Here is a 27,815-nt window from a genome sequence, read left to right on the forward strand (position 1 = left end):
GTAATCTAAAGAAATTTTACATATTTTTTCCTAAATCTAAATATCTAAAATATGACAAATTCTTAGAAAACTTCTGAGAAAATATAAGAAATCTTTCCACGCTACATAAGGTCGAATAATTAACATCAAGATTGCAGGTGCACAAATACGAGCACGCCCAATTCTGATAGGGTGACGGGGAAGATGTAAATGTGGATTTCCATGTGCGGAAGAGCGGGGACCACGGACCACGCGACCGCCTTAACGGAGAAAGACAGAAGACAAAAAAAAAGAGAAAGAAAGAAAGAGAGAGAGCAGAGTGCGCTGCGCCGCTGCAGTGGTATTCGCGAGTCGCGCGTACTTATATATCACGCATTTCGCGCGTGTGTGTGGTCGTGTGCTTCGTAATGCCTGTACGACGGTTACGAACGCGCGAGTATCACGCGTGCGAGTCCTTGACTGTGGCACGCGCGCGATAAGATCGACGCGCGGTCGCCGGCGTGAAATCTCGGACAAAAGTCGCCGATGATCCCTATCGTTTACCCGGCGGCGGCGGCGGCGGCGGCGGCGGCGGTGGCGGGAGGTACAGACGAAAGAGACAGATAGGGCAGACGGGGAGGGAGAGGAGTCAGGAGAGACTGTCGCGGCCGTCGCAGGTAGACGGTAGACGCGAGTGAAGTTTAACGAGGAGACGAGGAGCGAAAGACTCTCTCGCGGGGTGTGCTATGTCCTTCGGTCACGGTCACCCTCAACAACGGCGGCGACGACGTTCGCGATCGTGAAGGGACCCTCGGAGCATCAGCGGGACAGCCGTGGCGGCACAAGGGGGGGGAGATCTTCCGCCCCCTACGCGAGCCAGACGCCGGTAATGAGTGTTTACGCCGCGAGCACGCCGACAGCGAGCACCGCGATACCGCCGGCGATTAGCGCGACGGTAACGACGACGTCGCCGATAACAACGACGTCGACGTCGACGACGACGACGACGCCGTCGGCAACGACGACGATAGCTACGGAGATCGCGTCAACGTCAACGACGACAACGACGACGACGACGACGACGACGACGACGGTGACGGCGACGACGGCGGCGGCGGCGGCGACGGTGACGGTGACGGCGACGACAGCGGCGACGGCACCGGTTACGACGACGGCCACGTCGTCCACGGCGACCGCCGCGTCGCCGGAAGCAGCGACCGGCTGGATCGAGTTCTGCGAGAGACACGCCCGCGCCTCAGCCTCCGACTTCGCCAAGGCTTTCTGCGCCTACGTTAGCCTGAACCTGCCCGAGAGCACCCGTGCCAATCTCTCGCATCGCGACTTCCTCCGCAAGTTCGTCGAGAGCTTCTGCGAGCACTTCGAGAGCGAGTACCTGCGGCAGAGCGTGAGGTGCGAACGCGCGGCCTTTTTTTTTTACGCACGGCCGTCTCGCACGGCTGTCACGTAGAGTATAGAGCGGTAGTGGAGAGATCATTAACCTATACTACATTTACGCGAGCGTTACTTATTCTGTAGTAACTTACGATATATCACTCGTTTACGTGGAGTAAATTATCGTAAATTACTACAAAATCCCGTTTACGCGAAGGAATTACGTCGTAAGTTACTACAGAAGTAAACGCTCGCGTAAACGTAGTAAGTACTAGTCTCGCACGTCAGGAAGTAAACATTGGAGTAATCGCCTGAATGGCGAACGATCGGAGGAAAGGCTTGAGTTTCGTGCGCAGCTTTCGGTTAAATAATAATTTGTGAAGGAAAATGAGAAATAAGTTAGAGTTTGCAAATTAGGTGCTTGTGTTTGTTATGAATTTCACAAAAATGTAGAAAATACAAAGATATTTTAATGGCTTTAAATGGCGTATAAGGAGAGGATAGAAAAACCTATAATTTAGCTTTTTATTTTAAACAAGGAATTGTTTATAATTTCAGTTTTATTACTTATATGTTATAAGAACGTATACATTTTATTGAATAATTATTCTTTTTTGAAAGCTTTTATATTATTCGTATAATAGTAACGTTGTTCTTGTATCTTTTTTTTTAGATCGCTATCGTTGCATGACACTAGGAGCGTGATAGCCAATGAAAGAGACGTAAACCTTGCGAGCCAAAATACTAATGCACCGGTCCGTGCGTCCTCGCACGAGGAATTCAGCGACTATTCTGAGCATGACGGGGAGGCAGTGTCGCCGAAGCCCGCCCACAAACCTTTCTTCCGCAGATTGTCCTTTAAGGGACTTAAAAAGGGCAAGAGTTTCTTCCACAAGCAACAGAGCGACGAGGTCGAATTGTCCTACAGTGAACACCGCAAGGATAAACACTCCAAGGCAAAGTTGTCGAAAATCGTGGTGGAATGCCGTAAGGAGGGAATCGTTAATTCCTTGATGGGGGAGAACATAGACGGGACGCAGAAATGGGAAAAGTCACGGCTAGCTTTGATAAAGGCCATCGGTGGCTACATGTTGGAGTTCTATTCCCCGCCGAAGGCAGTGAAACCGCGGAGCGGCGTCTTTTGCTCGGCGATAACGGAAGCGAGGGAGACCACGGCGCTGGAAATGCCGGATCACGAGAACACGTTCGTCCTGAAGACCCAAAATATGGAATTTGTCATCGAGGCGCACGACTCGAACGACATGAAATCGTGGTTGGCGACGATTAGGTATTGCATGCGAACGGTGCAGCAAAGCTCCAGCGTTCCTGGCTCCGGACCGGGTGATTCTTTAGGCGATTCCCTGGGCCACGGTTCGCTGGCTATCGGATCCGACAGTGATCGATTACGAGCCAACTCGGCGAGTAAGAGCTTCCGATCCGCTGGTCATGAACACGGCGACGACTCGCAGGGCAATCCGCCGGAATTACCACCGAGACTCCATATGCGCAGCAGTAGTAATCTAGAATTATGTTCCTCTCAGCAAGAAATCGAGCAAAGTAAGGAATAAATTTGTGCGAATTACAAGAATGAACGTCGTCAGGCAAGTATAATTCGGAATAAATAAAAAAATTCATACATTTGTTTGCCCGCAGTGCCTGCTAATGAAGGCGAGCTGGATTTATCGAGTAGCTTACGAGAATACCCGTGGTTTCATGGCACCCTTCCTCGCTCGGACGCCGCGCAGCTTGTGTTACATAGTGCAGCTAACGGTCACGGGGTGTTCCTGGTTCGGCAGAGCGAGACTAGAAAAGGCGAATTTGTGTTAACTTTTAATTTCCAAGGAAGAGCAAAAGTAACTACAGAGATCATCTTCAACGCTTAATAACACGATGAATAATTAAACAATGTTTCATCATTAAACACGTATTATTTTCATTACAGCATTTACGGATGACGTTAAATGATCAAGGTCATTGCCGAGTCCAACATCTATGCTTTCCTGCGATATACGATATGCTCGAACACTTTCGCCAGAATGCGATACCACTCGAATCTGGCGGGACTGCGGATGTTACTTTAACAGAGTATGTAGTGGCGACGAACCACGCATCGCGATCGGGACACCATAACGTGGCGAGTGGCTCGAATGTGCAACAGTCGCAAGAGAGGAGACCTCCGGCAGCTCTGGAGCCCAGAGAAGTAAGAGTCTGCAGTGGAAGTCTAACTCCTCTTGTGTGAGCGCGAGTGGCCAACACCCACAGTCTGAAGTCTAATCTACAGACAGTGAGTAGATAACCAGCTAAAGAGCGCCCATATTTATCGTATGGTCGATGATGACAGGACAGATTTAATCGGTGTCTGCATTTGTGTAAACTCGCTGGAAACTTGATGGAAATTTGTGTAGATTGATATACAAAGTTAAATGCAACGCAACCCCTATTTATGTATTCTTTTTTCCACAAAATCTGATATTTGTTATAATTTATTTAATATAGTATGTTCAAAAAATATATACTCCAAAAAAGGGCAAATAATGTGTTATTAAAAATTCCTTACTTTCATATGTATACTTTTTCTAATTTTCTTATCCAAGGTATGTTATGTTACAATACACTTTTATATCTTTTACTTATTTATTATTTTTTAAATAATGATTTGATTAAATTTGTATATCATTCGCCTAAATATGCAAAATTATCGCCATGTGATGAAATTTTTGTGAAAAGTTTTGAATGATATAAATGTGTGAGAATTATATAGTATTCAGAAAAACATGACCGTGGGACAAGGAGCTCGCTTTTAGTAAAAGCTTTTTCTTGAAATTTCTGGTGTGCTTCATTATGTTATAAGAGATTTATGTTTCAACCTTGCTTTAAGCAATAAAGGAGCGTCCAGAAATCATTATATCCAATTAGCACCCTATATAATTTTAAATTTTATACTTTTAAAATTAAATCACTGGCAACATTAATATTAGGAAGTTATATAAAAGCACCACTATATTAAGTGAATAGAATAATATTAATATTCTGGACGTGAAATATCCTATTTGCTTATATGTATTTCTGCAAAAATGTTAGAAAAATTTTCGTCAATATTTCTTATGGTGAATCTAGATCATGTAATTTTTTTAATTATCACAAAATTAAATTTCTTTTATACCGTAACTAACAATTAGTTTTATTTCCTGAAATATTGACAAGCCTTTTTCTGACATTGAGATATGTGTATATTTTATATTAGTTCTAACATCCAGAAACTTTAAGAGAAACTTCTGATAAGATAGCAAGATTAAGAATATTTATCGATACTTAACGAGATGTTAATAAAATAGGTACGCACTTATGGTGGTTCTATAAGAACGCGTGTGGAATCGTTGGAGAGACTAGAGCAACAGAGTACCATTGCGGAACAACAAGGCTCGGCTTCGTCCACTGGCAGAGCGGTTCAGAACACTTACAGCTTTCTCTGACGCTGGATTCACGCTAACCCGCCATCAGGCTATAATCCGGTCAGTCCGACGGACTGAGTGTGAACAATATGACGAAGTAATCGCAGTTTTTATCTCCAGAATTGCGTCACGCCATATACCACCGTTTGCGACAAAGCGCATCTCTTTACTAGTACAAAAAAAAATTGCATTTTTCTTTTTGGAATATTACCATCTTCCAATCCATTGAGACTCTTGCGTTCAGCATTCGAGATTATACTTTTATGATTTACATCGCAACGTGTTTGCATCGCATTTACATCGAATACTAAGAAATAGAATAGATTACCATCAAAACGAGTCTCAGTTATCGATGATCATTTCGCATAACGTCGTGCTCAAATTATTCCCACACCCGTTGATGCCGTAGCATTCCACGGAGCTCTCTCGCGCAGGTTTGCATGTATCTGTGACTCGTCTTTTCATCAAGACCGAACTAATAGCCTCCTCATATATTTTTACTGAGAGAACGGATATATATTTTAATGAAAGATCTCGAGTCTCGTTACACCGCTTAATTAATACACATAACATTGTAAAAACATATGTATATGTAATTGGGGAATGATAGTCTCCGAAATTGCGAATTACGGACTGCCAGTATATTGCAATCCCCATATGTGTCTTTCGGATCGTCCCCGATCCGATTGACAAATGCGCCAAAGCTAAAGCTAAAATACTATTAAACCCCGCTTCGTCACGAGTACAATTTGTTATACAAAATTGCATTTCAGCCGCATTGTTGTCACTAATCCCAATGCTTCGTTTGGGCGAATAAATGTAAGAGACATGGCCCTATAACCATCGATAAGCGTAAAACAAGCTGCGATATTTATAAATTACCCCGGTCCTCGTCGGTGTAAAATTCATTGTATGAATTCCCCCCCCCCCCCTTTCCATGTGTCAGGCGAATAACAAGAAGGGAGAGAAAAAAGGGTACAACTATGCTATCATTCGGGATGAACGGAAAGGACAAAGCTTTTCGAGCTACAGTAAGTATGATCCCATCGTGTATCCCTGCGGAAAAATAGCAAAAACCATATTCGATAGGCGTATCGAAAAGTGTATTAACAAATTGTGTAACGACTAAGGATTATCACTAACATCATAGAGCAATATGACTGAGTGTGCAAAATTAGACTATAGACAAATGTATGGATGAGTGGTACACGCATGATAGAGAGCGATGATCGACAGAGTATCCGATTAGATGAAAACGAGCAAAGCAGGTATTCTCTCAGTACGAGCCGAACTGATTACTGTGATAAGATCTCTCATTCGCACAAGGCATCCAATAATCCCGTCGCCGTCCGTGCAAGTCTATATGTTCTCATTCGTGAGAACAATCGTATAGATACAACAGGGACAAATTTTACCACACATTTGTACATTTCACTCGCTACTCGCCATCGAAAAGTTGTAGGAATAGAAAACTTCCGTCGCGGTCCCAAAACAGGAAGAGAAGAAAACACGTAGGGAAAATTATAGTCGATCTGGAAAAAAATCTGTATCACAAGTTCATCCTTTAGCCGAAATGCTCGCAAAATCCATGCTGTAAGTAGGATGTAAGCTCGTTCCTCGCGTAGCCGCAGCCTGAAAGGACAGTTCTGAGGTATACAGAGAGTTTGACAACTACTAGGCATTCAACCGTAATACTTTTCTACCTTATGTCAAGATGCAAGGATGAAAATAAAAACTGAATCCCCTGAGAGTGTTTATTTATATATAGTACTTATTAGATTGAAGAACTACATAGGAAGATGATAATATTTTATCATTTTCCTAGTAATTACATACAATCATTAGTTATTTAACTTTTAAAAGGGTGTATTTACGTGATCAAAATTAGTTCACAGGAATATTTTCACGAATTTTTTATTTAAAATTGAAAGAATTTAACTTCTAAGCTATTCTTGTCTATAATAAAGAACCAAGTACATGTGTAAAGCAACTTTTCTAGTAAATATAACCCTAGAATATGATTTTTAATAACGACAACGCGTTTAATGTTTTGAGACAAATATTTGTGCTTTTTTTAAAAAAAGCGGCGGTCCTACGCAAAATTAATGGGCGCGTTCAGCAGACCAAGCCGCTCAGTAGCAGTCGAACGTGATTGGCTCTTACTTTTAGAACCAACGAATCAACGCAGAGCGTTGATAAGACGAACTCAACAGTTGTGTCTGCTAGCTCTGCGTTGATTCGTTGGTTCTAAAAGTAATGGCTCCTGCACACAGGAAGCGGCAGCGCGACAATGCGGCAACGCGGTGACCAATCACCATCTGCCTTTCCGTGCTACTTTCAGAAGTAGAACGGAAAGGCAAGACGGTAATTGGTTACCGCGGTGCCGCGTTGCCGCATTGCCGCGCTGCCGCGTCCTGTGTGCAGGAGCCATAAGAGCTAATCACGTTCGACTGCTACTCAACGGCTTGGTCTGCTGAACGCGCCCAATATGAAATATCTTTGTGCTGTGACATCGACTTGTAAACCGGATATTCTCTCGCAGATTTTTTCGGGATTGTTTTTATCGAGCATGGTTACCAGTCGTTTCGGTATAAATAGTAAAATACAGTTACTTTGCAATTAGAAACGGTCAGCGCACGATATATGTATGTACATACATACGTTATCGTTTACGGTACAGCTGCAGATAAGATTCTGTTGCTAGTGTTGCATGGACATTTTTAACAGCGAACCCACATCCCACTTCGTCCACCCGATTTGGAAATAACTCGTTTGACACGTCGATTCCCGGAGAGGTATCTCGTTATTATGGCAGCTCAGGTAACAACAAAACGATATTCTATAGTCTCAAATGAAATTAAAACAATGTAGACGACGTTTGACGAGCGATCTTTTTACAAGGTGCACGAATTCAGTGTTGAAATGACGTGCGAGGGATGCTCGACTGCTGTGCAAAACGTGCTCAGGAAAAAAGCAGGTAGGTACTTGAGAATATTTGCGATCGAAAGTGTTTCCGTGTGTGCATGCACGCTTGGGTTCCACAAATATCTTATCGACCTTTGAAAACGTTAATTCTGCAAAAATTAACGTAACGTATGAGATGAGGTTAAACACCTCTTTCTATGTTTGACACTTCTACCTCTTTACACATTGTGTAAGGAGGTGGAAGTGTCAAACATAGAAATTATGCAATTATAATTTTAGTAAAAATATATTGTATGATACCTAGGTGTCGACGACATCAAGATAGATCTACCAGGGAAGAAGGTGCTCGTGACCACTGCGCTTGGTTCGGATGAGATTTTGGAAATAATCAAGAAAACGGGAAAAACATGCCAATTTTTAGAGACCCATTGAGGAAAAGGAGTAATTTGAAGAGTGATGTGATTGTAACAGGTGCTGCTAAATATGTCAGGCATATATTATAACAAAGATATTTTTTACATTGTATCTTTCCTATAAAAAGAAAAAAAGTCACACTTTAATTACTTATTCGTATATATACAAAAGTACAAAAACTGAGTATCTATAAAATAAGGCATTGGAATACTAGTTATCAGTAAATTTTCATGATCTTTGTAATATGCACGATTGATAAAACTTATCAATTATAACCCCGTTTTCCATATTAAGTCAACATTGCACACATACATACACATCAGACACACGTTATTCCAAGTGATTGGAATGCTAAGCTAACAGCTAAGGAAGCTTGTAGTTAAGCGTCTCTTCTAATGTTGTCATTCGTCGTTCTAGTACATTAACAGTATCATGTAATGATTGTACTTGATCACAGAGTGCTTCTACTGTTTTAATGGATTGATTAGACAAAGGTGCATCAGGCGATGACTGATCTTGTGGGATTAGCACATTTGCTACACAATCTCTTTCAGAAGATTCAATATTCCTCACGTTGACTATTTCAGGTTTAGTCTTTCTTGTTGATGATCCTTCACAAAATCTGTCGTCTGATCTCAGATGCAATTTTTTAACCGTGTCTGATAAATACTGAAATAAAATATCGTATAAAATTAACGGTGTCTAATATAAAGCTTTTTTTTTAATAAAATGCAATCGTCTCTTTGTATAGTTTAATAGATTATATTTGCACATTAAATAATTACTTTTTCTTGGCTCCGCTTCTTGTGTACAATTTCTTTACGTTCGTCGCTGTTCGATTTTTCACTCATATCATCCAATTTGATGGTAGAAGGCATTAACTGTGTAGGAATCTTTCCGATTTGGCCATCCATACACAAATTAGACTTCCATATTAGAATTCGTCGGTCCGTGCCACCAGAAGCAAAAAGCTTACCGTCTTTTGAAAATGCTACGGATGTTACGCCAACATGATGTCCCTTGAGAGTATAAATTGGACGGCCTTCTAGGACATCTAAAATCTAGCCGACATTGCTATCAGTAAATGTGGTAATAATATAATTTATTGAAATCGCTATATAAAATTAAAGTCTTAAACCTACCTTCATTGTCGAGTCATCCGAAGCTGTTAACATGAAATTACCCGTTGGATGGAATTTGATCATATTCACAGGTCCTTTATGAGCGGCATAATGCTGACATAAAGAATTTGTTCTCAGATCGTACAGTTTAATACACGCGTCCTCGTTTGCCGATCCGATAGTTGTGCCGTTTGGATGAAATTCCACGTATGTAGCGGGGGCTAACATAGCAAAAATTTTCTCTATATTTCTGAACTACGAAATTACGATGTGCTCAACAAACCTTTTATCTCGTTAAAAGTTTTAATACATCGCGCACTGATAATGTCCCATACTTTTATCGTTTTGTCATCGCTGCACGATACCAAAAGTTTACCATCGGGAGAAAACCTAGCGCAATTGACCCAATACGTATGTCCTATAAACGACATGAGAAATCTTCTGTGACGTGCTAACCATAACTTGACACTTTTGTCGTTCGATGCGGTGACCAGCTAAACATACCGATAAATAATTATGTAAGTCACTTACAGCAAGATCAGTGATAAATTGTAATTAATTAAATGCGAGAATTATACCTCTTCTCCAGTTGGACTGAACTGTACTGATTTCACGGCAGAGCTGTGAGCTTTAAAGTCCAATGAATATCCTTTAATTTTAGGAACCCAAATTCTCACAGATGTATCTTTTGAAGCACTGGCCATAAGGTCTCCGTTTGGCGAATAGCACACGTCCAAGACACTTTCTGCGTGGGCTTTGAACTTGTAAGCCGGCAACGAATGTCTCAATTGCCACATCATTACTGTTTTGTCCAGGCTACTCGATATGAGTCGATCAGCATTCGGATGAAAGCTTAAAGCTGTAATTGCATTGTGATGACCTTCGAAGTATCCTTGGTACGCAGGCTCGCAGGTGGTCTCTTCCGAGATTTCTTCTGGCAGTGCAATAAAGTAATCCATAATATTAGAAGAAATAAAACAAAGTAAATAAAAATATGCAGTGAGATCACACGCGATAATAAATAGCAAAAGATAGAGTTCTGATTTAAGTTGATATACTAGTTTTTTGTCATAAGTCGAATCATATTACAAAAATAAATGTTAGGAGTTAGTACAGCATATAATAACTAATATATAATAACTAATATCCCTGCTCACATCTTTTCATTATAAGCGAGGGCATATTTTTCATAACGATATTATTTTACTTACGGAGCATCTTATCGAAAAGATTCGTGTCCGAATATTATCAACTTTGACTTGGTTTCACTTCCCATGCAAGAACGATGCTCAGTGGAGTCTGTGGAGTGTTTGTTTGTTGTTTCTTCTTCTTCTTCTTTTTGAAACCCCGAATGGATTTCAGGCTGCGAGGGAGCCACAGTACTACGCTTTCTCAAGCAAGAGTATATCATCTGTGCAGTGGACCCTTAACCTCAATTAGAGTAGAGCGTGACAATCATCCGGATCAAGCATCGTTGTCAATCGTTGTGTCGTATGGTTCCAGGGTGGGGCCGAAGGCACTAAGTTTCTCTCAGCCGAGAGAACAAACTCCAAAAAAAAGAGCGTGATAATCGAAAGCAGAAATCCGAGATGATCGAATCTTGCACGAAGAGGCGAATGTTATTAGGTATTACATTCTTAGGAGGGTTAGTATCTCATATATTTTCCGTGCTAAATAACAGATTGGCACAGGCTCGTAACTGCATCGAGCAAAACGTTACGGACCGACTTAATTTTTTGTGTAACTTTGCATTCCCCACAGATTAACGGTTTTAGCGCTAATTATCGAGAGCCATTGGACGAGCAGCTCGAGCAAGCTTTACGTTGACAACTACGAGAACAATTCCTCCTGCATCTCTGGCGAGGAGTACGAGGTGATATCCGAGTGCCATCCATGCACGGCCTTCGAGATTGCCAGTGAGAGCATCGGCGTTTGTGTTCACGCAAGATATAAGGAAGTGCTGAAATGCAAGAGCGGTGAAACAATAACGAGAAGGTAGGACTACGCTTTAACTACTACCAGGATTTGCTATATCTACTTAGCTCTATATGCTGCATTTCCACATATTTGTATTGCAGTTGCGACAAAGTGGCTTGGCTGGAGGAAAGGGCATTCTGGAAGTTCGAGGGTTTCATGCTTGCTGCGGCGATCGTCTCTTGCTTCACCGTATATTGGAGAGAGATCATATTGAGACAGAGAATAATCAGGAAAGTAGCTAAACAATTGCGAATTAGTGTGTGAATGCTGGGAGTCCAGAGTCGACGTAGAAGAGTACACTTCTACCGCTCGTTTAAAAAAGGCACAGAGAGGCAGAGAAATGAATGAAGTGTATTTAGCGATATATTCTACGGCGGACTTGTGCCTCGCTCCGATAGAAACGGTGGTAACTCTTTTTACTATAAAGTATTGCGAGTCTTCAATTAGCATCAAGCTAATACCGAGTAAGCAGGATTTAACCGAACAAGCGTACACGATAGATCTCACGAATTTTGTCTACGAAATTGTCAATGTAAGCGAGGTACCTTGTTACGCGAGCTCGTGCGAATTACCGAATGTCGCTGTAAATGAAGATAGCTGCATGGCTGGTTTGTGTACGGTATTACGACAGATTGTGAAAAGCGCAAGTCCGGAGTATTCAACGCATGACTGTAATAAGTTGTTAGGCTTCAAGGGCTCCTGCTTGATGGCTTGCTCCGAGGCAAGCGTGTGGACTAAATTCTGCGAGATCGATTTAATTTTAACGCTTAAGTCTTTAGATACGAAGGATTTAGAAAAATCCGAACTGCCCGTTAGCTTAGCCAGATTCGAATGCCACATGTCTCAGCCGGTTAGATTGCACAATTTGTATAAGTATAAAATGTGCAAAAAGTTTGCTGCGCTCGATATAACTAGGCAGGATAAGACCGGTCTGCCGGAACACACGTATGCGGAAGGTGCGTGTATTACCTTATCCGACATAATTATATTTGTATGCATGCACATTCTACTGAATACATTTTCGAGCCAGATGATATCGAAACTGGTACCCTTAACAGCCAAATGGTACGACAGAATGTTAGAAGATCACTTCATAATAAAATGCCTAAGTTGTCTACCTCTATCAAAGAGCCATAATTCAGATGCACTCCATTATACACTTCCAGTTGTAGTAAACGAAAGCTTGTACAAGAGCGATCCTAAACGCTACAAACCAAAAAACCGCATCTACACGAGACAAGATGATATAGAACATTCGTTGCAGTTGGTCGAAGGCATGAAGATTTCAATGCAGCTTGACGTTAAGCCATTTGGCGTGGAAGTAAACCTCGACTGGTCCGACGTTCCTTTTGATGCCACCCCAGAAGGCGGTTCGTTGCCACTTTCGAGGCTGCGGCGGAAGCAGGAGCAACTGCAGAATTTGTGTAAACCCGTCCTGAAATTGGCGAAGGCGGGAGATACTATTGTAGATTTCTGTTCGGGTAGCGGCCATTTGGGAATATTGATAGCATACTTGCTGCCACGTTGCACGGTTATTCTACTGGAAAACAAAGAGGAGTCTTTGAACAGAGCCAAGAAGAGGGTGCAAAGGCTGAGCTTGACGAACGTAAAGTTTTGCCAGTGTAACTTGGATTATTTCAAGGGAGATTTCGACATCGGCACGTCGTTACACGCTTGCGGTTTGGCGACGGACCTGGTTATTCAATGTTGCATACGGAAGAACGCGATTTTTGTGTGTTGCCCTTGCTGTTACGGCTCGTTGCAGGACTGCCATCAGCTAACGTATCCGCGAAGCGAAGTTTTCAAGGAGTGCGTTAACAATAAAGAATACTCATACTTGAGTCATGCAGCGGATCAAACGCATGACGAACTGAATGTTAAGACTAAGCAAGGCTATAGATGTATGACAGTTATAGACACGGACAGAAAACTGTTCGCCGAACAATTTGGGTACAAAGTTCATCTCGGTAAATTAATTCCAGAAACGTGTACACTTAAGAATCACTTGTTGGTTGGCATACCAAAAGGTAAGCTAACATATGGCAATTCGTGTGATAATTGTGTCCGCTGAATGACTTTTGTAAATAAATGGCATTTATATTGAGAACATGAATTAATTATGTCAGTAATTATATAGATAGCAGCATGCAAAACATTTTTTATTATAATAGGAAGACTATTATGTATAAAACGTATTTATTTTATGTATTGTATCTTTAAAAGGGTGCGTTGGGTGAGTGCTATTAGCGCTATTTACTTCATTTTACATAAATTTCATACTACAAACGCTATTTTACCCGAAGTGGTGTAATGCTAAACAATGTTATCGTTTCTAAGCTCTGTAAACGCTGGTGAGCGTTGTCTCGATTTATAAACATTGTATATGTTTTTATTATACGTGATTTATCATTAACTTATATAGACATTATGGACTGTGTTGATATATATCTTCAGGACGCCGGATCTCAAAAGCAGTTTAAAATTAAACTTTCTCAGACTAATTAAATAAAATTATTGTTATTATTATTTGTTCCATTGTTGGTTAATTACTTATATTTATTATTTTTAAATATATATTATTTTCTTTTTTCAAAATATTTTGAATGTAATAAGCATTTTTATTTTAGCACATCCAATAAGAAATTCATCTTATAAAAAAAAGAAATTATTTACATTATTAACTAATATCTAAGAGGAGCCTTGAACTCTTGATCAGTTAACGCACTATTGTTTCTACATAACTTTTTGCAACCTAGATACATTTTTTAAAATAAATATTTATTCAAAAAATTTCAAGTTCTTTATTATTGCTTTCAAATGATGATGAATCTATTAGCTCTCGCATCCCATAAGTGCTACTGCTGTTAATAAATTTCTTCGACTTTATTCAATAAACATATTTAAAATCAGTTGTTAGGAGACACCATAACGTTGCGTTAATGCCCTTCATAGTAGCTCACAATCGCCAACGCCTTGCCCAAACTAGCGTCTACAGCGTGATGCGTGATTACAAGTTCCCTGAACGCACTCTAATATTATTCATTCTTTATTTTACATGTATAATTGTGTTAGCATAATGGTCGTAGATTTTTTAATCTTATTGCTAAATGTAGATAAGGAAAGAACAATAATAAATAAAATTTTTGAAATTGTAAAGTTTAGAATTTGTGCTATCTTCTTTCTAATTATGTCTCTTCAATAGAAAAGTTTCCAATAAAATATCGAATGCTAAAAGTTTTTTTGTCCGCAAGTATACCTACATAATAAAGCTCGTATCAGCGACTGCAGATTAAAATTGAGATTGAATTGAAATTTGATCAATCAGAACAAATTTCATTAAATTTGAGATTAGTTTTCTTTATTCTGATTAGGCGCGTTCAGCAGACCAAGCCGCTCAGTAGCAGTCGAACGTGATTGGCTCTTACTTTTAGAACCAACCAATCAACGCAGAGTGTTGATAAGACGAACTCAACAGTTGTGTCTGCTGAACACGGCCATTGATTAAATTTTAATCCAATCTCAACCCGCTATGTGATACGGGCTTAAATGTAACCTGCAAAATGGCGATGGCTATGCGGAGCTCAAAACAACTGTTCGTGACGCACGTGGTTTGAAGAAGCTATTAATTTACGACAATTATTTTTCGCTACTGCGATGTCGTTTTTTATAAGAAGTAGTGCTCGAGGAGGTGGCCCACAGAAGCGTAAAGTAAGCTTTCCGATTTATCTTATTTCCTTTTCGAAAGTGTTACGTTTTCTCTTGCTTGGAGGTTAGAATTAAGTTCGCTCGAGATAACACAATTATTTCGTATTTCTCCTGATTCTTATTAATTGTTTGCACATTGTATCGATTATTTGTTTAAAAAAAATTATTATAAAATAGCAAAATATTAAATAATCTTGACATCTATAATTCAATTCATGTTCATAATTTTGTTCTTGTGTAGAATATATCAATAGCATTTGTAATTTATAATTTTATTATGTTAGCTCAATGGCCACTTTAGTAAGACATCCAAAGCTCAGTCGACTTCAAAACAATTGAGGAAATCAAAGAAGCCTAAATTTGACGACAACGAGAGTATCGCAAGCACAGATGAAGAACTCGCAGAAGAAAATTTAAGGTAACGATAATCAAATACATTGAAAGGATTCAATGAGCATTATAAGATTTTTTTTTACAGAAATGAAGCACAAAGTGAAACCGAGGAAGAGGAAGAAACTGCGCAAGAAAAACGTGTGAGACTTGTAAAGAAACGTCTTCAAGAAATTGAAGAAGAAGGTACATATAATTTAACGAAATGTTTTATGTTTGATCTGTGCTATTTTGAAAAGAGAAAGAAATAGCTTTATATAATAAATTTATTTTCAACATTATAGAAAAAGACAGAGCAGAATTTGAAGAGGGTGCAGTCGCACGGAGATTGCGCGAGGAATATCTGGAGGAGAAGGGCCGATTAAGGAAAACTATAGCGATAAATTATGTTGGCCACAGTGAGCTTACAACATTGAGATGTAAAGAACATAAATTGTCCATTACTTGTATTTGCCTTTCTAGCGATGGCAATATATTATATTCGGGATCTAAGGATGGCAGTTTAGCTAAATGTAAGTTCACAAATTTTAACTTTAGATATATAATAGATAAAGTTCTAAAAATAATCGATGATATTTATTGTTTACTCTTATCTGTTGTATATTTATTTTTTGTGAACTAAATTGATAATTATTTGTAGGGTCAATAAAGGAAAAGGTCAAATTAAAAGCTATTAGAGGAAACAGAGGAAAGACGAAGCCTGGAATGAAATCTGTACGATGTTTGGCAATTAGCACAGATGGAAAGTTTTTCGTAAGTTTAAATAAATTCTTTTTTTTAGTTTGTAAAAAAATTGCGCATAAAGACGAGTCTCTTTTTTATTATAGGTGGTGGGAGATAGTGGATGTAAAGATATAAAAGTGCTCTGTGGCGATACCCTTAATCATATAAAGAATCTACAAGGTCACAGGGGTCCCGTATCCGGATTGATATTCCGTAAAGATACTCACACGTTATACTCCGCATCTGAAGACAAGAGCGTGAAAGTTTGGAATCTAGACGATATGGCTTATGTTGAATCCTTGTAAGTAACTTTGCAAGTTAAATAGCTTTTTATTTTATATATACTGAATTTACTTAGTTTTAATTTGTTTCTGACTGCCGTTTCTCTTACAGATTCGGGCACCAGAGCGCTATCACATCTATCGACGCACTTTCACGAGAGCGCGCCATCACGAGCGGTGGTTTCGACGGATCTATTAGGATATGGAAAATAGTCGAAGAGTCGCAGTTAATATTTAACGCGCACAACGGCGGCAGCAGTATTGACGCGGTTAAGCTCATCAACGAGGAGAATTTTTTCAGCGGCGGTGACGACGGACAACTTTGCGTTTGGGGGTGTATGAAGAAGAAGCCGTTGTGCTCGGTACCGGAGGCGCACGGAAAGGACGAAACCAATGGTCAACCGATGTGGATTTCAAGTATCGCCACACTATTGAATACAGATTTAGTAGCATCAGGTGCATTATCATGTTCTATCTTTGTATTTGCATCTATATTTGTTCCTTTTTTTGGTACTAATTAATCAATTACGATTTCTAGGATCGCGGGACGGTACGGTCAAGTTGTGGCAATGCGGTGAGAACTTTAGATCGTTAAATCCATTGTTTGAAGTGAAATTGGCGGGTTTCATAAACGCGCTTGCATTCACTCCCGACGGGAATCATCTTATTGCTGGTGTAGGCAAAGAACATAGAAATGGAGGTTGGTGGCGAATACCTGAAGCGAGGAATGCTATTGTTATTATACCACTAGTGCATAAGCAAAAGACAAATAAATAAATTTTATATCAATTTTATGTAGATTTCTACCTGTATAGACTAGTTTTATGTTGTTTTTTTTTTTTTTTTTTTTTTATAAATTATTGAACACTTTACTTACCTTTTACTTTTAATTATATTCATAAAAAAATTTAATAAAATTAATTCGATAGAAATATTTATAATAATAATTGTGTTAAATATAAAAATAAGAACGACTGTTGCCTTTATAATATCGACAAACTTAACGCGATAAGAGATCTGTGCACTCAACGACGATGGTTCTAATGTGAATGAAATGAAAGAAATATTGGTCCACAGTACAAGTATTTATTCTGTACAAAAGTTGAGTTATAAAATATTATGTCCCTATTTTAGGTCTTGTTTTAGTCTTGTATACCATACCGTCTTGAGTACATTCGTATAATAACAATATCGCAACATGGAACGCTCGTGCTCGTCCTGAACGATTTTCTCCGCGTTTTCCTCACTGTTGTTATTTTATTCCGACTCGAGATGGACACCACGGCAAGTAACGTTTCCCGTTAACGAGACAATTCCCCAGCCTCCAGCGTTCGAACGATCACCAGCGTTCCGTTCGCGCGAATCTTGGACTCACCGTGTACATATAAACCAAACCGACTTTAATCCGCATATTTATTCGAGTCAACAAACAGTAGTACAGCGAGTGTACGTACGCTACTTCTTGTGCATTCTTGCGATAAGTTTTCAAACGAGTGCGATATATAGGCCATCCTTAATTGGGGGCATACCACCCTTCCGTCGTGACGTTTTTCCCTCTTTTTTTTTTTCAATGCTTCGTGCTCTCTCTTTCTCTCTCTCTCTCTCTCTCTCCAGGCCGTGAGGGTGCTGTTCGGTGCGTTTTTTTTTAAGGGTCCTCATGCGACATATCGTCTTCCGTAAAAATACGCTCGATTAAATCTCTCCCTGTTTATCTAATTATCTCCAGGCCGGCGTTAATTTCCGCGAGGCGGACTCGGGGCTTGTTCGGCGGATCTTGTTTGCTTCCTTTTTTTTTCTCCGCACATTTGGGTCTCTCTCAATCCTTTTTTTTTCATATTTCTTTTATTTGGTTACCGTCTCATTTAATTGTTCGGCCTTTGACGCGGTTGATACGTGTGTAAATTGACGCGCTCCGCGACAGGCGTAGCGCGTCTCTCCTCTTTCCCTTCCCTTTGCTGTTCGCGGGGCCGTCGCGTCCCCCCTGATTGCCAGTCTCTTTCCCTCGTAAATTCTCTCTCTCTCTCTCGCCTTGGAAACCAGCCAGATTTATCAAAGTATCAAAGAGTCGCCTTTAATCTAGGATCTAATAATAAATGAGCCTCGCGCTTGACAAAACCGCCTGAACCCGACGACGACGCTCTTTCCTACGCACGGAGCGGAGCTGGGCGGGCTCCTGGTTCCGTCCTCGCTCCCGCGCTCGATAAATCACTTATTCCTCCGCTTATTCCTATATCGCAACTGAAATGTGCTTTCTCCCTAACAGATATCCGTGACCGATGGACATTGTTCGCTTTATTGCACGATAGTCGAGAGCGAGTTCGTTTTATTGCTATCGGAAATCCTAATCTACGTCCAACTCCGTTTCGCTACAGCTTGTATCCCCCGACGGTTTTCTTCCGTCTCGCCGAGACGCGACGGAAGAGTTACATTACAATATGTACGCGGGGAGAGAGACGTGTCTCTGGTATGCAATTGACGCTCGTTGCACGTTAGATATGGATCGGTGTTACATTCCGGGAGGATGGTTACTCACATTCATCCAGCCGCGATTAGTTCTGCGAAATTGTCGTTTGGGAAATTGTCAAATGCGCGTTGTAACGTAACTCCTTAAGCGATAACGCGAAAACTTTTCGTCGGATGTGCGGCAACGCAGGAAAGAATGAACCATTGAAAGCGCACGTAACTATTCTCACCGTGACTACCTTATTTCTTGCTTGCGATTTCTTACATAACGGTGTCTGAGAGACCTCACGGTGCGAATAACGATTTACGTTCGACTGATGTCAATTATACACTTATCACGAATAAAGCGAAGTCGCGTGTTGCCTTTTCTCGTGTTCGTACACACAAAGGAAAATAGAAGGAGAAAATAGCTTGCGTGTGCGGAGAATATCCATCTGTCAGCTATTTCTAAAATTAAAGCGAACTTAAAATTATCACGACGATATTCGCGCTTTTTTTTTAAAGCTTTTTTTAGCTTAACAGCCATAATTCTCAGATGTAAAGGGTATTGCGTAGCCTTCGGCGGAAACGAGTCGTTTATTAAAAAATTCGTTGTTTACAAAACGCACGCGATGCTATTGATACCTGTCGAAATCGTTGCGAAAAACGTATTCCTTTCTTTTTATTCTTCTTATCTGTCTTTTTTCTGCTAGCAACGAATGAAGTATTGAATCGGAAATTGACGGTAATCAATTAAATATGGCAGTTTGTTTCGGGGAGAATTGCTTTTCGAATGGGATAGTCGTTTTGTTCGATTATAGTTGACGCAATATGTACGTACGAATGAAAAATATATTACATTTATATTATTGAACAAAATTATTTACGAACTTTTTATATTAATAGCGTGTTCTGTAGTTATAGATTTAATAACAATACAGCAGGAATAGCAAATTGAAACGTTTCTTTAAGACGAAAGTTCTCTTAGGCCTCTTTTCATGGCGTGATGTATAGTGGTCAGGGTTCGAGCATTCAGCTAAAATAAGAAGAAAGCGCAAAATGTAGTAAAATTTAGACCTCACGTTTTTTTATAGGCCGACGAAACTTTTAACGTGTCCGAGGCCGATATGTATATTTAAGTATTAACATCTTCGAATATAAATGGGAAGATAGATGCGAGAGATCTTTTTTACATGATGCAATGTCTCGTTTCAAAAAAACTGCTTTTTCTTATGCGATAACGAGCGATTAAAATAGAATTAATAGAAGAACAGACTAGAATTTGCTTAACCGAAGTGACGAGCTAGTTGTCGAACATTTGCCCGCGATTTATACGACGCAACTGGAATAGATCGTGCATATCTCCGTGCAGCGACCATTTCTTTTGTACTAACAGAGCAGGATCGTAAGATAGGACGGTCCGCTTTCTATAGCTTTAACGCGCGATTTACCGCAAATTACAAGAATAATTTAGCGTAGAGCAAGGTGCAACCAGCGCTTATCAAATCGAAAGATAAATAATATTGCTCAAGTTGAGAAACACGTTTCCCCTCTTAATCGCCGAAACTGTGCAATTCTGGGTTCGCGACGTTCGTCGCGCGGCAACAAATCCCCGAAAGGAAATATCGAAAGCGGAAACATCGGGATTTTTTAATGCGAGAAATCAAACGCGATCGACACACGATTTCGCGGCAAGGCGAAGAGTGTCCCGTTTTCCGAACCGTCTTTTGCTCCTCGCCCCCTGACTTTCCCGAGCAAATAGGGATGATTCGCGCGAGGTATCTCGAAACAAAATACGACACCGCTAGTCCCCCTCCCCCTCTCCCCCTCGGCCCGATATCTTTCTAACTTTGCCTTCCACTTTTTAAATTACTTTCGTTTGCCATCGATATATATTGCGCTATATATCGACATACATATAGAATATACCTACATAAATTGTGTAACATCGACGAGCCTACGCTCCCTCGCGTAGGACCACGTACATCCTCTTGCCCCCCCCCCTTCCCCGTTTCTTTCATTCTCACGCATTCACGTACATGCATATACGCGTGGTGCGTGCACGGTGCGCACATTGCATTTGCGCGAACGCGGCTTTCTAGATATACCGTGTGCTTCACCCTTATCTCCCCGCGCTCTTTCTCGCCCCGTTACCCTTTTCTCTGCCTTTCTTTTTCCCCGTATCACGCGTATATGCGCGATCCCCCGCGCGGTTTCCACGACTCCGGCTCTCCGTGTCTGCGCGATGCGTGATGGTAATGCGTCCGCTCGTTACGTTTGCCCTTTACACGAAAAATTCATTTTACGCTTATTTACCCCTTTTTTTCCGCGCCCCGCTACCTGCGATCTCTTCTTCGGATTGATTATGGCGATTTTCCTGTTTTCTTTCTTTCTTATTTTTTTTTTGCAACCGGCGGCTGCTCGTTTAAATACTATTTCGCTATAGTGGACTACCGTTATGAACGCTACGCTACTTTGTATTGTATCCTGTAATGCTTCGTAATGAACGACTGGTACTGAATGTGCATACTGGTGAACACACGCAATCTATAAAGGTCCCGTTCCAAGGATACCATACGCGGCGGCACCGAGCCGACGAGCACCGCACGAAAACGACGAGCGTGCTCGTTAACGAGCCCTGCTCGTAGACACCGGCGAGATTTTTAATTAATATTCCGATGTACACCGCGGACGCGGACGCGCGCGGATCCCGTCTCATTAATCACGGGACGCGCCGCGCTCGACAAAATAATCGTCCGTGCGAGGAAAGAGTGTCGCAAAAACGGATCAGTCGCTATTAAAAACGCGCGCGCCGGACAGCTTTGAAGCGAAATTGATGGGATCTACGGATCGAAAGTATCTCGAGATCAGCTTTCGCGGAAAGGAAACCGAATAAAATATCATTTTTTAGCATTCTTTTTTGTCATTTCCTGCTTGATTAGTTGTACACGGAGTATTAATCAAAATTTGTTGACTCCTCGACGACTTGTAACGGAAGTCCGTCGTATCACGATAAAGAGATGCCGCGTATGATAGCCGTGATGTCGAGAGTGTATGTATGGGTCCTGTACGCTCCGGTTACAAAATAATATATGCAACGTGAGAAATCACGATCTGGCTAAGTGTCGCTCCGCCCTCTGTGAGCCTCGCTTTCCTGTTTAATCAGTACTTCGCGTACTTCGGTTTACGAATATAAATCGTAGTTTACAATTAACCGCTCTGCGTCCGCCGTCCTCGTTAAAAATCTTAGACATCAACATACATTCACATTTTTTTTGTTATTTTTATAATAAACCGTTATTAGAAACCTATCTCGTATTCGCTATGCACTTTAATATAAATTTCATCGTGTTTACCGTTTATTTACTCGTTAATTTGTTTATTTACAGAGACGCGTGTGTCTATTCGAAATTCGCTTTATCCTCTTTTTTTTTAGTCGTTAATTATAATTAATTCATTAGAAACCGCGCGGCCGTGCTTGTCAGCGCGGCGGATATTTTACCCTCGATCTCGAGAAGAGAGGAACAAGTCTCTTTTATTATTATTTTTTCCCCCTTTTAACGCGTGAGAACGCGCGCGGGCGCGGGCCCTCTCGCCCCTCGAGCGGGAGAGACATCCGCGCGCGAGCCTCGCGTCCTTTCTTGTTCTCTTGCACACGCACACGAGTGGATGATTACGTAAGTGAAGTGGCATTACCGAACGTAATAGCAGACGGGAACTCAGACCTCCTCGGGATGGAGGACGTGAAGCGTATCCTGTTCTCGTTTTTCCCTCGCTTCTTCTTCTTCTTTTTTTTAATCCTACCTCGGACGTTTATTTACACGCGTTTAAATCGCATCGACGGGTCCGCGGATCGCGCGCGGACCGAAATATAGATCTGACTCGTTAATACAGAGGCGGGCGTCGAATCCTCCTCTCGCGCGTTACATCTATTTACATACGTTTCTGAACAAACAAACCCACCGCAGATGCGTTCCCTCTATCTGCTGTTAAAAAAATACTTTTTTTTTTCTTTTCCTCGTCGGGGCAGCAGGACGCCTCACGTCTCGCGGTCTGCGGCACGGGTCCGTGTGGGTGTACGACGTGGTTGTGGACGTGATGGATGGATGACGGAAACGAAAAAGAGGGAGGGAGACAAAACAAAATAAAAAAAGAGGAATGAGTTTGCAGTGAGCGACCTTGTCTATTTTCTATATCGAATAGTTCGAGTCTATATTACTGTTATAACGTATTCACTTATATCGTTCGCGCGAATGAGTACCCAGCGTGCGCTCGTGAATCCACGTACCCTTTCGCCCTTCGCGTGCGATCGAGCGGCGTTATATTCCCGTTAGATATATATATTTCGCCGTCGCTTAGAACTAAATTCGACTTGCGATCGGCGGTCTCGTGACACTTTCGCGATTCCCAACAATGCAATTGTGGTGCAACGAGCGAGCGCGTCCAAAGGTGAAATCCGAGGTTCCGTAAAAACGTTACGTGCACCTACGGTACAGTGACCCTGGTTGAAAAATACCGAGGAGCATCGTTGGTATTCACAAGTATCCATAGCTTAAATGAACATCTAAAGGACCATCGAGATGCAACAATTGACATATATCTATTATTAATAAAACGTATGCTTGAGGGATGGATACGATTGTGAATACGATAATTGCATCGGCACATTTCAATCAGGAAGATCAAGGATGAATGTTCGTAACATAAACAAGTCATTAGTCTAACAAAATTCCAAGTACAATAATGATTGTCCGCGAATACATCTTACTTAACGTCGCTTACCTAAAGCAGTCATGTGAGTTTCGAATCGACAATCGATCGGGAACATGAAAGATTGCGTCGACCAGCTCGCTCGTCGCTAATTGCGGCAACAAAACAGAAGTGAAAATACAAACCAAATGATGGATGGCGCGTGACGCTCGGACTTACAATACCGCTGCTGAACTTTCGTTTATTCGCGAATTTGTTGTTCTCGACTACTTAATCGCGATCGTAGACGCGAATGAGGACGATGAACTATGAATGAACTTCCGAAAGCGAATCGGCCCGTGTCGAGTAGTCTTCAACGCGTAAAGTTTCTCATTTCGCTACTTAAGATTCTGTGAATAAGGATCTTTTTTTTCACTCTCTCATACATACACACACGCACGCACGCAATCATACATCCTCTCGTCTCGCTACGGTACTCATTTCCTGCGTAAATTCGTATTTACAATAATTCGTTAGTGCAGTCGCGCTCGCAATTGTATTTTTTTTGTGGACACGAACGGAAAATTACTCACTGCTTCGTCTTTCGTCCTTTGCATACCGCGTTCACGCACGCATGCGTGCGCGACACGCGAAAGGTGAATCCACGAGTGTGTACGCACGATACGTGTACACGCGCAAGTCTTTTTCCCTGGTAATGTGAATAATAAATAGAATAATAAAAAAAAGAAAACGTAGAAAAGGGGGAATCAATATAAATCGGAAACATGATTGAACTGATTAGACATTGTGTATAGTGTGAATAGAAACATGATTCGTGTATGATACTCTGAACGAAATCAAGAACGAAGGAAAACAACAAACGACGGGGTAGGAGAGGGGTGGTTGGCTCCGGGGGCTCGTTCGTGCCGCGATCGCCGCTTCACCCCCGGGCGCCGACAATACGTTAATTTGTTCGCTATTAAATTTGATATTTCACTAGCAAATATAGAATATCGAGTGTAGAATATTCGTTAGCGTAATGATAGCGGATAATAAATATAATACAGATCTATAGATAGAAGTCTCAGTATGGTACAGCTATTATACAAATCTGTCTTTTACTCGATTCGCGACTCAGTCTCTCTCGCACAATATTCTCTATTCGCTCGCTCGATTTTTTTCTCTACGCTACTTTTCTTACCCAACGGCTCGAATCAACGATACTATACGCTATCCTTGACTCGTGACAACGATGCAATTAGACCTGTTGTAGTGTAGCAGAAATTCGCATAAGTTCGTGGCTTGTGTCGATTTGTTCGATGAGCAACACGGTGCTCATATCATAGTTGCATAATGCACATACGCACTCACACTTTCTGTCTGATCCATGCTCTCTCTCTTTCTCTCTTTCTCGTTTCATATTATAAGATTTACCTAGAAATACGGCACTCTTTCTTAAATCTCCCCGGCCCCCTGTTACCCAGGCGGCCACAAGAGCCACTTGTACATATTCATTAGGAATTTATTTACACGCGTGCTAACTATCCTACTCGCGATCTCGCATGCGAACTCGAATGATCCTTCGTCCTCGGCGTCCTGCGATTTGGCCGGGCGGCCGCGGCGATCGGCTCGAATTTAAATGCCGCGCGAAAGACGATTAATCCCAGACGATTCCTCCTAATTTTTCGATCTTTTGTCCGATACAGATCGTCCAATCATCGAAGAACTACAGCGCGTCGTGTCGACGACTTCGAGTTCAAGTATCTCTACGAAAGCCGCTCGCGATGAGGATCGCGATCGTACGCCCCCGTCTTGGCCGCGAACCGAAAGCGTTCAAGGATTTTCAGGTACTCTATTCTCGAGGCACGGCGCGCTCGCGTGATCGCGCTCAGGACAAACTATTTTCCTTGCCGGCCCCGAGCGAGGACCCCTTAACGAAGGACCGTTCGTCGTCGATTGCCGAGTTCACGCGGCAGTTTTTTCCGTGGAATCGAAGATTCGCTCGAATCAAAGACGTGCGATCTGACATTATTCGCGTACATACAACAGCCCTGCTACTAATATATAACAGACGCGTCCTTCTCTCGCGTACACTTCTCGCTCTCGGTTGAGGATACTTAGCACGCTGCCACGACTCTCGCTTACATCTTTCTCTCTTTCTCATATTCGAATAAATACCTACAGTTAGCGTAATGATAAGAAGGACAACCAATACGACTACCATTTATAGTAGTGATAATAGTGGGCGTGTACTATAAGTAGTGTCTAGTAGTAGCGCTTCTCTTCCCGCTTTTTCTTCTCCGCTTTCTCTGCTACTTCCCGTCCTACTCTCGGCTTCCTCGTCTTCGTCCTTCTACAGTGTTCCACCCTAGAACCCCGCTAATTCCTTAATTGTAGTTAATATGGCGTTGCCGCTCGTGTGTCGTGCGTGTCTCTTTTCTCGACGTGTCTCTCCTTTCCTCGCTCTTCATCTTCGTCTTTTTTTTCTCTCTCTGTCTCTCGTACTCTCCGTCTTTTCTCTCTTCTCTGCTATCTCTCGAGTCGGCGCGACCATGGATCGTGCGTGTCTCTCACTACGATCGAGGGACGGCCGAGGTACGCGCGTGTGTGTCTCGCACGCCTCTCAAGAAATCAATTAAACGTAGGATAATCACAGAAGAAGGGGTTTCGACGCATGGGATATACGACGTTCTCGTACGTGGCCGGTGCTGTCGCTTCACCGCAGCAATTGCTGCAGCAACGCGCTCATCAGCAGGCTGCACGTCGCCAGGATCAGGCTCTGCGCGTACCGAGCGTGCGTACGAGCGTACGAGCTTGCGCCGTTGTACGTCAGCTCCTCGTTCTTCACCACCTCGTTCGGATGATCCGAATACTCTTCTGCGAAACACAAAAGCGAAGAAATCATTAGCCATTGATAAATTACGCGATAAGGTAGAGTATTAGTATTAGGAAACGCAGATATTATAAGTTGTTAAAAAGGTATTAGAGAGACGATCCTCTTAAATACGAGATTAAAAAGTGAAGGATGTAAAACAGAATTATATAATTCATACATTTCATTCTTCGCACCCTCTCTTTTTTCAAGTAAACTCTATGACGTCACTTGAGACTAATTTGAGGCTAATTATAAGTCCCAAAATTTTTTTAATTAATTGATCGAGTTTTTAAGAAGACCAATAAAAATTTTAAAACTGTTATACATATGTTTTTAATCTACGATAGAGATTGGCTTGCGAATGGGATTATATCTCGAGGTGCGCCACTGACAATTTCTTTGCGCGGATGTTCAAGTCGCGTCTCAAATTTTAATGGTTATTACCTCGTGCAGAACCACGAGAGGGGAAACGAAATCCCTGGCAATTTCGTGTCGACACCTTGGGAACGTGTATTCCCTATCGTGCCGCGTCTCGGAAACACGGCACCGTTAATGGGTGAGCGGCTATCCGCGCACGGCTTATCGGCGAAATGCAAATGCGCGCGTACGCGGCGCATTTAGAAGTCAAATTATATCGTAGACGTCGACGCGAAGAAGGGCGTGCGGCGTTGGGATCGACAGATGGCTGCTTTCGTTCGGTTTTCATCCGATCGCATCTTGACATTGCGCCTCGTCGACCTTCCACCTGGCGTATGCAGAGGCGCGAGTATTTACGGCGCGCATTTGCAAGTAAAGGCGGCGATTCGGCTCTTATCTCGCGCATAAACGCGACGTTAAATAAATATGTAAATCTATTTCTCTCTCTTTATTTTAAGGAATAATTTGCGATTGAACAGAAATAAAGAAATCCCCCTGTCAGTCATGAACAGCTAGAACGAGCGCGTAAAATGCGCGATAATTCGGAAGAACACAATTTGCAACTGGTAATGATTGACAGCGGTCATCATTATTATTTCTACTATAATTCACTCTGGATATGCAGCAGATAGGCTAGCATTATGTATATAATAGAAGATATGGCCGTTCGCTCATCATAAAAAAAAGCTCAAGTGAGTGCACTAAGAGAAACCCGACTGACACGTTGCCAATGCTTCGACTGTCAATTAATGTCGATTTGCAACGATCATCAATAATTACCAAGACGTATTTCACTTCCGAACACGTGTGACTTAATTACGTCGAGTGCTCTTTGATTGAGCGAAGAGGGAATCAGAGACGGATTAATCCGACTTTCATAAACTGCCCGATGACTCTACCGATCTCCGGACCGGTATCGGTACGAGCCGGTACCAAGGTACTCGGATCAAATATGAGGCACAAAAGCGAAGCCGCCGCGCGAGGAAGCGCTTCAAAACGAGATTCCGCCGGACAGACAGATAGACAGACAGACGGCAGCGGTGCGACGGTGACG

General features: G+C 41.8%; 6 protein-coding genes across 7 annotated transcripts in view; 4 read left to right on the forward strand and 2 right to left on the reverse strand.

Moving 5' to 3' along the window:
* Positions 1-302: 302 nt before the first annotated feature.
* On the forward strand, positions 303-6,552 carry Lnk (SH2B adapter-like protein Lnk). Of its 2 annotated transcripts, none has more exons than XM_071786987.1 (5): positions 303-1,368; positions 2,024-2,907; positions 3,004-3,203; positions 3,293-3,550; positions 4,686-6,552. In XM_071786987.1, exons 1-5 carry the CDS (start codon positions 848-850, stop codon positions 4,821-4,823), a joined length of 2,001 nt encoding a protein of 666 aa, XP_071643088.1. In that variant the 5' UTR covers positions 303-847; the 3' UTR covers positions 4,824-6,552. The 2 variants fall into 2 exon arrangements, with proteins under 2 accessions (XP_071643088.1, XP_071643089.1); XM_071786988.1 differs by having other exon boundaries at positions 304-1,368; positions 3,293-3,634; positions 4,686-4,827.
* Positions 6,553-8,202: 1,650 nt separating this feature from the next.
* Poc1 (Proteome of centrioles 1) lies at positions 8,203-10,629 on the reverse strand. The gene is made up of 6 exons (XM_071786992.1): positions 10,474-10,629; positions 9,841-10,196; positions 9,546-9,756; positions 9,284-9,483; positions 8,927-9,202; positions 8,203-8,810 (listed from the first exon to the last, which is right to left on the reverse strand). The coding sequence occupies exons 1-6, from the start codon at positions 10,478-10,480 to the stop codon at positions 8,505-8,507; spliced, it is 1,356 nt and encodes a 451-aa protein (XP_071643093.1). The 5' UTR covers positions 10,481-10,629; the 3' UTR covers positions 8,203-8,504.
* A 66-nt stretch (positions 10,630-10,695) lies between these two features.
* Positions 10,696-11,503, forward strand: Jtbr (jumping translocation breakpoint protein JTBR). Its single transcript, XM_071786994.1, has 3 exons — positions 10,696-10,907; positions 11,024-11,257; positions 11,341-11,503. The coding sequence occupies exons 1-3, from the start codon at positions 10,852-10,854 to the stop codon at positions 11,501-11,503; spliced, it is 453 nt and encodes a 150-aa protein (XP_071643095.1). The 5' UTR covers positions 10,696-10,851.
* Positions 11,504-11,579: 76 nt separating this feature from the next.
* Gstcd (glutathione S-transferase, C-terminal domain containing) lies at positions 11,580-13,836 on the forward strand. Its single transcript, XM_071786990.1, has one exon. It carries the CDS (start codon positions 11,580-11,582, stop codon positions 13,308-13,310), a length of 1,731 nt encoding a protein of 576 aa, XP_071643091.1. The 3' UTR covers positions 13,311-13,836.
* A 945-nt stretch (positions 13,837-14,781) lies between these two features.
* U3-55k (U3 small nuclear riboprotein factor 55K) lies at positions 14,782-17,127 on the forward strand. The gene is made up of 8 exons (XM_071786991.1): positions 14,782-14,947; positions 15,229-15,362; positions 15,423-15,520; positions 15,619-15,846; positions 15,975-16,087; positions 16,162-16,358; positions 16,451-16,794; positions 16,877-17,127. Exons 1-8 carry the CDS (start codon positions 14,894-14,896, stop codon positions 17,113-17,115), a joined length of 1,407 nt encoding a protein of 468 aa, XP_071643092.1. The 5' UTR covers positions 14,782-14,893; the 3' UTR covers positions 17,116-17,127.
* A 277-nt stretch (positions 17,128-17,404) lies between these two features.
* The window catches only part of Ephrin (ephrin), a 53,485-nt gene continuing 43,074 nt past the window's right edge, over positions 17,405-27,815 (reverse strand). The window contains exon 5 of the mRNA XM_071786993.1: positions 17,405-26,346. Coding sequence (XP_071643094.1) covers positions 26,186-26,346 — 161 coding nt within the window. The 3' untranslated portion in view covers positions 17,405-26,185. The remainder of the gene's footprint in view (positions 26,347-27,815) is intronic.

This window comes from Temnothorax longispinosus, chromosome 8 (assembly GCF_030848805.1).
Source record: "Temnothorax longispinosus isolate EJ_2023e chromosome 8, Tlon_JGU_v1, whole genome shotgun sequence".
Classification (NCBI taxonomy): Eukaryota; Metazoa; Arthropoda; class Insecta; order Hymenoptera; family Formicidae; genus Temnothorax; species Temnothorax longispinosus.